Source organism: Podarcis vaucheri (assembly GCF_965113315.1).
Source record: "Podarcis vaucheri genome assembly, chromosome: 4".
In the NCBI taxonomy this organism is placed as follows: Eukaryota; Metazoa; Chordata; class Lepidosauria; order Squamata; family Lacertidae; genus Podarcis; species Podarcis vaucheri.
The window spans coordinates 99529167-99540251 of record NC_138762.1 but is presented as its reverse complement, the minus strand read 5'-3'; the positions used below and the strand labels follow the sequence as shown (position 1 = coordinate 99540251).

At 40.1% G+C, this 11085-nt stretch overlaps 1 protein-coding gene across 6 annotated transcripts in view; it reads left to right on the top strand.

The window, feature by feature from the left end:
• The window catches only part of SCEL (sciellin), a 57105-nt gene extending 46292 nt beyond the window's left edge, over nt 1–10813 (top strand). For 3 of the 6 annotated variants that reach the window (XM_082218737.1, XM_082218738.1, XM_082218735.1), the window contains 8 exons: nt 474–530; nt 1467–1529; nt 2302–2388; nt 3479–3547; nt 4656–4730; nt 6231–6339; nt 7317–7419; nt 8224–10813. In XM_082218737.1, coding sequence (XP_082074863.1) covers nt 474–530; nt 1467–1529; nt 2302–2388; nt 3479–3547; nt 4656–4730; nt 6231–6339; nt 7317–7419; nt 8224–8240 — 580 coding nt within the window. In that variant the 3' untranslated portion in view covers nt 8241–10813. The remainder of the gene's footprint in view (nt 1–473; nt 531–1466; nt 1530–2301; nt 2389–3478; nt 3548–4655; nt 4731–6230; nt 6340–7316; nt 7420–8223) is intronic. The other 3 variants (XM_082218736.1, XM_082218740.1, XM_082218739.1) reach the window with 3 other exon arrangements.
• Nucleotides 10814–11085: the final 272 nt, after the last annotated feature.

Here is an 11085-nt window from a genome sequence, read left to right as displayed (position 1 = left end):
GGGAACAGGAGTAGAAATTGTCCTAGGTCTGGAAACAAAATCAATTCAGCGAATGCCATCGATATTCACTGTTGTTGCTGTTTTCCGTCCGCAAATGACATGAAACTTAGTGATGTTTCCCTCCCTCCAATTCAGACTGCATTTCCTTTACATTGACATAAATGGGATGTCGTGCATTATATCAGGGTAGGTTTATGTGCTGGCATTAGAGTTCTTCAGGAAGCTTAGTTTTGATCATGTCGCTTAATCAGGAAAAGAGAAACAAATCTCAGGATAATTTTAGTATATTTAAATCTTGGGAAGGAAAACATTTTGGTGGAATTATTAGCTGTAATGAATATCCGTATGAGTTGACAATTACCTAATGCATTAAGTTCTTCCCCTCGCTCTTCCCTGAGAGTATTTGTGATCAGCGGTCCGTTTCTTGCAAAAGTAACTAGTCCAATTTTTTTGTTTCTTTGCTTTTCTCACAGAGGAAGAGACCTAGATGACCTCATCGCTGTAAATAACACTGCTCAGAAAAACAAAAGGCAATTCTTTTAAATTTTATCTCTCCTGCACTTTAGAAAATCTGTTACCTGTGGCTTGAGTTAAAAATGTAGGGTTTGTAGCCACCTAAGTTCTCCTCAGAGTATGAGTGGAATGAACAGACCTAAGTTAGTCATGGCCATTAATTTCAGTGGGTCTACCCTTGAGTAGAACTAACACTGGCTACATCCCACATATGTGTAGCTGTGAGCACATGGTTTCCATGCCCATGCAGCACTACTTCTGTATCAAATGCATGTCCAGAATTTTCCCTTCCTCCATGAGAGGGAACCTGGAAAAGGATAGCCTGGGAGGAGCAGGAAATGGGGCCTAGAAGATGGCAGTGATTGGAGACCAGGAGGATAGAAGCATGTGGAGTCCTGCAGGTCAGGAAAGAGTTCTGTGTGCATCATTGTGAACACGAAGCTCTGGAGTGGAGCACTCCTTCCTGTGAAGTCTGCAGGATGAGGGCAGTAGGCTGCTATGCTCCAAACGTTTAACTAAGCAAGCCTCTTCAAAAATGAATAAATGACTGATACATGGAATTAGGGCTTGGTGAGCTGTAGGCATGATTAGTGGGATGGTCGTAAGCACACTTACTTTCTAAGAAGTTACTGCAATAATGTGTAAGAACTTGGGACCAAGTCCTATTAGATACAGTAGGCTTTATGTCTTGATAAATAAACACAGGATCAGGCTATGGGACATGAAGTCAAATGTCTTGATTTGTAATGAAGGGGGCATATTTCTTCATAGCAGATCATGCTTCATACTTTTTGTCTGGTGCTTGAATCTGATATAAAAATTAAAACAGATCCTGCCTCACAGAAATCATTGATGACTTGATAAAGTAACATTCGTGTTTGCATTTTTTTAAAACGTCCAGTAAAACATCCAGTATTTTGTGGTCATCAGGCTCTGCTCTTTATCTTTGACAGGAGCCAAGAACTAGATGATCTCATTGTAGTAAAATCCTCTCCTGAGGATCAAAACAAAAAGAGGTGAGTCTTAAATCTTAGTTCTTATAACCATGGCAGTCCTGTAGAGGTTAATTCATGTCACTTGTTTATTAATTGAGAGGACGTGTTTATTGTGCATTTGTTCTGATTTGTTTGTGGGGAGGTCAGATGAAGCTTCAAGCCAATGTCATCCCACACTTTCCATTTCCTCACCAGTATGACTTGGTATGAGTATACAATGTTGCCTTTTCCCCTTCCTTTTTCCTTTCTCCATTCACCACTGCAGATGCTTCTCCGGGGTCTGATAAACCCCTTAGGCTGCTGGCTGTTTTTTTTTAATTAAATGAAGCCTTTGGTGGAATGGTGGCAAGGGTGAAACCTCTCTAACTTCAGAGTCAGCTCAAGCAAGAGTAGGACTGCAGCCAAAGATTGTATGTGAAGAATGAGCTCTGTTCTCTGCTCCCAGATCAGCCTCATTGCTTTAGATTGGAAGAACAGCAGAGAGGCCCTCTCTCAGGCTACATGTTCTGCATATAAAACAGTGCTTGGCACTGATGGCTATTCATTTAGCAGAGCTTAAGGCTCTGGCACAAAAACAACAGGCATTCAAAATAAAGGCAGAGTAGCCGGTGTTTGATGAATGCATTCCCTCTGAGAGTTTTCCCTCTTAAGTTCCCACCCTCCTCTTTCCCCTTTTAATATTTTAAATCCCGCTCCTTTGCTACATGCATAGTAGAAGAATAGAGATAAATCATGTGGTGCAGATAAATCATGGCTAGACTTCTTTTTTTTACTCCAACCTTGTCTTCCACAGGGCACCAGAGCAGGACCATGAATCTGCCAGTATTCCAGGTGGTCCGTCAGAAACGAACCATTTATACCAGGACACAAGAGGATCCAGGTACAGTATTCTTAAGCCAATAAATGGAGTGTTTTTCCTTTTCCCCCAGCTGCAAAAGGCTATCTCTCCTATAAACCCCTACCAAGGAAAATGTGTTAGAAGAAATTCAGCTTTCCCAGGCCAGCAACTCTTTCTGAGTACAGGTGGGGAAGTTCAATGTGGGTAAGACACACACGTAGCTTTGCCCGTCTGTAAATCTCAGGGAAGAGAAGCGTTCTGCATGTACAAACCACCCCCTTTATTTAAAAGAATTGCTTGGGCAAGCATCGGAGAACAAATTGCTTCTCTCAGAAACTCCCTTTTCCATAGTTCTTTCTGGCCACAGTATGAAGTCTTACCGTCTATTCTACCACCTTGGAACTCTGTATTCTTGCTTTGTTCCATTGAGTTTAGGATTGTATTCGCCCGTGATCCTACACAGAATTGTGATTTTTTTAAAAAACAACTTCTCTCCATCAGGTAAAACCTGAAACAGGAACAGCTTTCTAAACAAATATGTGTGCCCTGTGTTAAGTTACCATTTGTTAAACATCTGTCCGTATCAATCCAGTGTTTCAAAAATGTGGTCAAGACCAGGGCCTAAATAGTGAACAATGGAACCTGAAGTATTTTGCAGGTGGCATCATGAAGGTGACTGGAGAAAAGTTTCCCTTCCTTTCTCTTAATAAACCTGGGGCCATCCACTGAAATGGAATAGCAGGAGATTTGGGCCAGACAAATGGAATTGCAGTTCTTTACACCATGCAGTGTTAATTATGGAATTTGCTACCCAAGCTATGGTGATGTCCAGCAAGTTTAAAGGCTGAGGCAATGGCAACTAGTCACAGTGGTTATAAGCTACCCTCCAGCAACAGGGGTAGCCTGCCTCCAAACCCCAGTTGCTGAAAATAATACCAGGAGAGAGCTATTGTGTCCCTGTCCAACTAAATCAGGTTGGGCACTCTGAAACAGGGTGCTGGAACAAGACAGGCCTCTGGCTTGATGCATCAGGGATCTCTTGCTCTGTTCTTATGACATTGCTTTTTCTTACCGCTTTTGTATGTTTATTTTTAGAGAATGAAATTCTCCTCATTTTTTGTATGTGTTTCAGCTGTATTGCCTCAAGCAGTTACTCAAGTCCAAAGGACACAATTGTGTACACAAGGACATATGAGAATAGGTACCTGAAAAATACACGTCGTATTTTTCCAGAAATACTTCCTCGTGTACTAATTCCAAAAATAACAGTTTAAACATGATTTGTTTAAACACAAGCAATGTTATTTCCCCCCACCCCCAGCTATGGCATGGCTAATATTCTGGTTTCTTGAATGCATAGAATGAATGATAATCTAATACAATATATGGTTTTATGTCATCCCAGAATAAAATGTGAAATTAAATGCAAGTGATAAGGGATTAAAACAAAATGGCTGGATATATATTACCAGACTATAGCCACAGTACAATACACAGCTCAGCTCAGCTCAGCTCAGCTCATTGATTCCTATAGAGCTTTAGCGTGTCTAATGCTGGGATCTATGTGGAGATAGAGAGAGAAGGTATACATGCATGTAAACACCAGATAATAGTTAGGATTTATGGAGGAAGACATGCATTGACCCACAAAGATGAATGCAGTCATGTTTGTTGAACCCATCAGGGGTATCATAAATCTCCTGGTTTTGCTGGCCTGGCTGGGACTGCAAACATGTAAACAATGATTGCAGCATTTCTATTGACTCTTTTCTGGCCCTGCAATAAATTTCTGAGAGTCATAAATGAACAGTGTTGCAAAACATAAAATAGCACATTTTTATGTTTTCTTATTTCACCTTGTGCCTTATCTGTCTTCATTCTGCTGAATGGTTTCACATTTGACATCTCTATCTGACACTATTGTGTGCTTTTCTGTTATTTTAGAAATCCATTACTTCTAAAATATCAAGTGCTTAAGCATGCTCTTAAGATATAAGCCCCTTGGGGGCAAAATCCTCATTCTGCATGAGCCCTGCTGAATAATGGGAGCCATGCAAAAGCAAGTTTTGTGCCCTTTTCGTATAATGCAATACAAGTCTCATCTTGCCCTCCCCCCCCCAACTGTTCTTTTAAAACGGTTTCTTGTATATCTGTATATTTTTGAAGTCTGCCCTCAAGTCTCTGTGGACGGCTTTGATGTTGATTGATGATACACTCTTTGTCGGAGTGCAAACTTGAAAAGTATTTTTAAAAAAATAAAAAAAACAACCCTATTGTTCATCACTTGGTACATGTTCCTTGTATCACAGCAGATTTCCCCATGATGCTTATGAAGACAACATCCCTGGAAAATCTATCAAAACTGTTTACTCTACTTCTGATAGGTGGGTATATATACTGAACACTGTAGAATGAAGAAATATAGAGGAAGAAAGCAAAGAGAGAAACATCTATCTATCTCTTTTATCTATCATCTATTATTTGCTTTTCTGCTGCAGTTCTTCATTAGTAGATCCACATTAGTACAACTGTTGCGTTCAAAAAAGAATAAGAAAGCTTCTTTTCATATACTTCCCTTCCACTCCCTTCCAAGTTTCCTCTCTGTTCCCAAACTATCCACATTGTCTTGTTCTAAATTTTCCTCTCTCCTTCTCTTTATCTCATGTTGTAACTTACACTGCTGAATTATACTCATCTCGCTAGGTTCATTGTCTTAGTATAATACTTTTTCATATATTCTATAGATAACATCCAATCCTCTTTAAGTTCTTTTAAATCTCTGTTTCTTATTCTGTTAGTCATACCCGCTAGTTCCGCATGTTCCAGCAGTTTATGATGCCACTCCTCCTTTGTTGGAACTGCGTCTGTTCTCCACTTTTGTGCAAGTAAAATCCACATGGCCGCAGTTGCAATAGACTCACTTGCTGCTTCTTCTTTTGAGACTTCTGTTGTTATTATACCCAGAAGAGAAGCTTCTGGGTTTTTAGTAAAGGATCATTAAAACATTTTTTTTTTCAGTTCATTATGAATTCCCAGTAGTCTTTAATAACCCTACAAGGCCACCACATATGGTAGAATGTTCCTACTGTCTCTTTACATCAAAGTGAGAAACATCTTGTCCGTTTTGCCCCATACCCAAGTTTTTACACTTATTACTTTAAAATGTTGTCTTATTTTATTGTTGTTAGCCGCCCTGAGCCCGGCTTCGGCTGGGGATGGTGGGATATAAATAAAAAATTATTATTATTATTATTATTACCTGAAAGCTTTCCCCGTTCACATGTCCACATTATTCACTCGATTTCTCTACACTGTATGCTAGATTGCTAGCAGTAGAGTGGGTGAATTGATTTCACTGAAAAGGTATGACTATTAAGATGATGTCAGTGAATATGAAAATTTGTCTGTAGTGTTAGATTTGTGTCAGTCCATTCATACATTTAAGTTGTCGCTTGATGTTACTGCACCACAGCTACCGTTATCCCTAAACCATGGACCATGCTAGCTGGGGCTGATGGGTCAGATTCCATCAATTTCTGGAGGTCCACAGGTTCCCCATACCTGCCTTGGGAGATTCACTGTTTAGCAACAGCTCTTCCAAGTGATCTGTTTATCTGTGCTTTGGCTACCTTCCTGAATGAATGAGAACTGTGCAAGAGCTTAGCAGTGCAGTTATGCAGCTCCCCTTCATGGGCTTGCCCAGGTGACTTGCGCCTTATGCCTTCAGACAACCCAATCTTGAAACCGGTTCTAGCCTGCTCTTTGCACATCGAGCCATGGTGAGAAGGTCACAACTTCACGCAGGCATGGAAAAGTGAGAATATTTGCACAGTGAAACCTTCCAGTACTGTAGTATTCACTCAATGAATCCTGTTCTTATACAGGGCCGTTATTGAAAAAGAAATGTGCACTTACTGCCGGAAGCCCTTGGGCACAGACACAAAGATGATTCTTGATGCCTTGCAGATTTGCTGTCATGCAACTTGCTTCAAGGTAGGAACGTGTCTTTCACCCAACTGTTGTTAAATATGCATGGATTTGTAGTATGACGATTGTGAATTTTGATCAAAGCACCGGGTTTTAAATCAAATTAGAGAGCAACCCTAAGGTCCCTGGAAGGGCATCCCAAGGATGATAGGATAGGGCAGATCTCCCTCTTTGTCTCATGGAAAGGGAGGTCCACGGGTGGAAATATTCACTGCTCTTGCTGCTCTGCTATTGGTACTCTTATGGAGATGACAATGGAGTCATCATGGGACAGATTGGAGGAAGCACTCATAACAGCAGAGGGAATATACTAGCCCTGAAGCTGCTACACTGATTTTCCTTCTGTAGAATGTTAGCATCGGTGTGCAGTGAGGAAGGGGGAAAAACATGGGGATATGGCATTTAAACAGATCCTGCATTCTCCACATGACAGCCAAAGAATAAAGAAAACTATATTTGTACAGGGCAAAAACCCTGAGGCTGAATTTCTCTGAGATCTTAAGTTCAGTTGTACTGAAATGTTAGTGAGTCTTCCATGTTTTGCACACCATAACGTATATTAAAGATGACTCGCTATCAGGCATTTTCATAACACGGCTGCTGATTAGCTACTGGACTGGATTCAAGGTCTTGGTGTACAAAGCCTTGCAAAGCTTTGGGAACAAGATGCCTAAAAGATTGCATCATTTCCTGCATGCCCAGCTGGTCACTGTGCTCCGCAGTCAAACACATCCTGCAGATGCCACCTTGTCAGGAGGTGTGTCCTGCACAATGCTGAAGCTGGGCAGCACCTGCCCTTTGGAACTCCCTCCCACTTCGTATCAGGCAGGCACCTTCTCTGTTGTCTTTTTGGCACCAGCTAAAGGCGCTCACACTTTTTCAACAAGCTTTCTAAAGCTTTTATCCCGGTTGGTATCTGACTCAGAATTGATGAAATAAATAATAACAACTAAAGGTTTTTGTTTAACTCTGTGTGTTCCTAGTGCGAAATCTGCAAAGCACCTTTGGAAAACGTGAAGGCGGGAGATAGCATTTGGATTTATAAGAACACGGTGCATTGTGAACCATGCTATTCCAGAGTTAAATGTAAGTTGTACTGGAGGGCACCTGCTTGAAGGTTCAGTTGTTAACAACAACCAGGGAGGCATGGGGTTTTCAAAGTACCTCTGAAACACTTCAGTTCAGTTCCTGTTTATGGTGCTGTAGATTGCAGGATTTGGTGAATGCAGAACTCCAACATACATTTATTGAATGTCCAAATATATGTTTCCCTGCTTGATATTCACAACACCGGTAGGGAGAAAATTCAGTTCAGTTTGCGTGTAAAGAGAAATATATCAAACTTATGCTTTCTGAAACAACACGCAACCCAAGACACAGTTGCCCTTCTAAATTCACACTTATCCAAATTTTGTGATACCGTTCTCTAACCAAACAATGTTTACAAAATGCATATATTAGGTAAAAATGCACATTAAAATGAATGCATTAGTTAAGATAATATAGTAACATGCATTACTTTAGGGGGAATGGCTTGCAAAATTTGGGTACATTAGTCACAACTGTGCAAAAATGTGTGGATTAGGAGAAATTCCCAGTAAAAAGCTGGCAAAATGTCATGATAATTTTAAAGTGCAAACTGCTGAACTGAATTTAAGATTGGAAAAATGATAAACTGAGAGATCTGAACTGAGAGATCCTTCCATCCCTGAACACCAGTGAATGTTAAGAATCACATTTAAAAGACAATCAGTATCTGGAATACCTCAAATAATATGGAACTGAAATAGCTCTGTGTTTAGAGAAACTTAACACATTGGTCTGAAATGGTTGACTTGATAAGGCTGTGCACATTTTCAGTTTCTAATGGGCATTTTCTTTCCCTTACAGCATCATGGGCCTACTAATTTTGACTGAAGACAATTCAGGTTGATGGATCAGCTGCATGCGTTTATCTTTGAAAATCATATGCTTTTTTAGGATGAGTAAAGAACTCCAAGAATAATAATAAATGGTAGACATTTGAAGATGTGAAAAATGAAACTATAACACTACTTCTAAAAAGAAGGAAGCTCATGGTGGCTTCTGCCTAGAATATGTGTGTGTGTGTGTTATCAGTAAGTAAACAACGTCTAAGACTACAGTCCTCTGTCTGTTTACTTAGGAATGAGTCTCACTGAAAACAGCACAGCTTATTTTTCTGAGTAAACACTCATAGGATTGTAGTGAAAGTGTATCTTGGCTATTCTTGACTGTGGTTCCACTGGTTCCTGTTCATTCTGAAACAATTCACACACCCGTGCTTATAATCAGAATACTTGTGTCTGTAAATGAGTCATTATAGATCTAAGACAACATCTCAGCTCAGTGGGTCCAGTCCAGATAACTTGAGTTGTGTTTTAAGTCCCATGGGAATCAGTGGGTCAGAACCGAAATCATGAGACAGTTACCACATAAGGGCTTCCTCCCTTTCATCATTTTACTGCTATACTGAAAGTAATAGGAGCAGCACTAGGTGAGACAGAAGGTACAATATTGTTTGGGTATCTGTGTGTGAGTGGCACTCTTTCAATTGTGTCCAAAGCCTGCTGCCAAAACCAACCATCTTATTCAGCCTAATGGCCACATGGACAGGTCTGCATGTTGACCTTCTGCAGTTCCCAGGCAATTAAAAGAAAAGTAAATAAAGCAATGATGGATTGATCATGGGACAGATTGGGGACATCCACAGAATTCTACCATGCAACCACATCCTCTCCCCAGATACACAGAGGAGACGACAGTGGTCATGTCAACACAGTCTGCAGCATCACAAGCTAGATCAGGGGTTAGTAAACTATTTTCTTTCCAGGGCCACAGTTGCTCAGAGGTAATCTGTCAGGGGGCGGGGGGAGGTCACATTCCTGCAGGGAGCATGGGCAGAACCAATGATGGGCAGAGAGAGACAAAAATGTCCTGGGTTAACTAATCAAGAATAAAGACTGCTCTGCTTCTGTGGCTGTCTCAGAATTCCCAATCCTATTCCGCTCTACTAAGAAGTAAGCTCCACTGAGTTTAAGGGGGTTACTTTCAAATGAGTACAGAATTATTAATTATTATTATTATTATTATTCAACACAGTAATTGATACAGCTCCTGTTCTGGAAAGCAAGTGAAAGTAATTCCTTTTTGACATGGGTGCCCTATGCAAACCCATGGCAGCAGGGAAGGGGAGGTCTTTTCCTTAAGCCACACAACCAGGTCAAACATTTTTTTAAGACATCAATTTGTTGTTATCAAATTATTTTCCCCTTCCAATTGTACTGAACCTGCAATGAAAGGAAGCAGGAGGAAACACTTTTTAAAAAAAATCAGGGAAACAAACAGGAAGGCGGTCTAATGGGATGGCAGAAAGGGGTCGATTTCAGGAAGTGATGGAGTGCACAAAATGAGGTTGAGGGTTGTAGGTTGGGATAGAGGTCTTCCGGTAATCACTGGGCTGAGTAGGCAATGAATGAGTTATGCTTTAGGCAGGACCTCTACATGGAGTAGTATGGCAGCTGAAATAAATGCTAATGTGAGCTAATGTGGTGATTGTGAGAGAAGCAGCAGCAGGGACTGGACACCCTGGTGGATACATACATATATTTGGCTTGGAAAGTTTCAGCCCATCTCCATTAAAATCTACTGCAGATACAATGATCATGCAAACACTCATCTTCCACATATGAGAGATAAATATTCTAAGGATTGGGACTCAGCTTGCACTGTGTTTTATTTAAAACTCATGGATTTACAATTGTATAGAATTGTAAACATGAATTCTTTTCTCTCTTTTGTCAGTCTTAGTGCATGCAAACAGCTTAACTTCACTAGTGATAAAGAGTAGAGAAAGTTCGCTGTTATGTAGAACTTATTAAACTAAATATATAAAAGATTTTTAAAAATAAGATCCTGGTTGAATCCAGACATTCTGAGATAAACCATGGTTGTGATTAGAACAAAGGAGACTGTATGCTCTTGCTTCCATTTTTGATTAAGTGCAGCTTGTTTCATGTGAACCAGACAAATTGCCATGAACCTTAACTATTGTTTGTTTGAAACAAGCCAAATTAATAGAATGGGCTATGGAACTAGCTTTCCTTCACAGGCCATAGTTAAAATTAACCAAAGTTTAGGGTTTGGACAGAATGCTAAACCCTGGTGGTTCCAAAAATGGAAGTAAAGTTTTCCAGTTTCTCCATGATTGTTCTGGGGGTGGAAGTGTGTGAGCTTGAGGTTTATTGCGATGCAGCCATTAAAGTTACCATTTAGTGCATAGTAAAACCTATTTGTTCATATACAATCCTAAAAATAATCCACATAGAACAGTGTTTCAGTGACATTGGAAAAAGAAGTGGTTGTACAGTTATTTTATTTGTTACTTGTCTCTCATATCAATGTTGTTTGAAATTGATTTTCCCCTGCCTGAATCTTTCCAATAAAGATTACTAAAGATCAAGTGTGACTAGGGAATAATACATTTTTCAAAGGAAGCGCCGAATTTCAAAGTATGTACATAACAGACTGCTCTGGGGAGATTTATCAGCAGTGGGGAAGGAGGAAAAGCCAATTAGAAGCTCTTTTCAAAGTGAAATATAATTCTACAAGGATGGGTAAAAATAGTCAGAATACCGAAAACCACACCAGAAGGTGATATTTTATTATATGTACTTTGCTGAACACAGTCTACCAGGCATGCATTGTGTTCTGTCAGGCAGAGATACCTTTTCA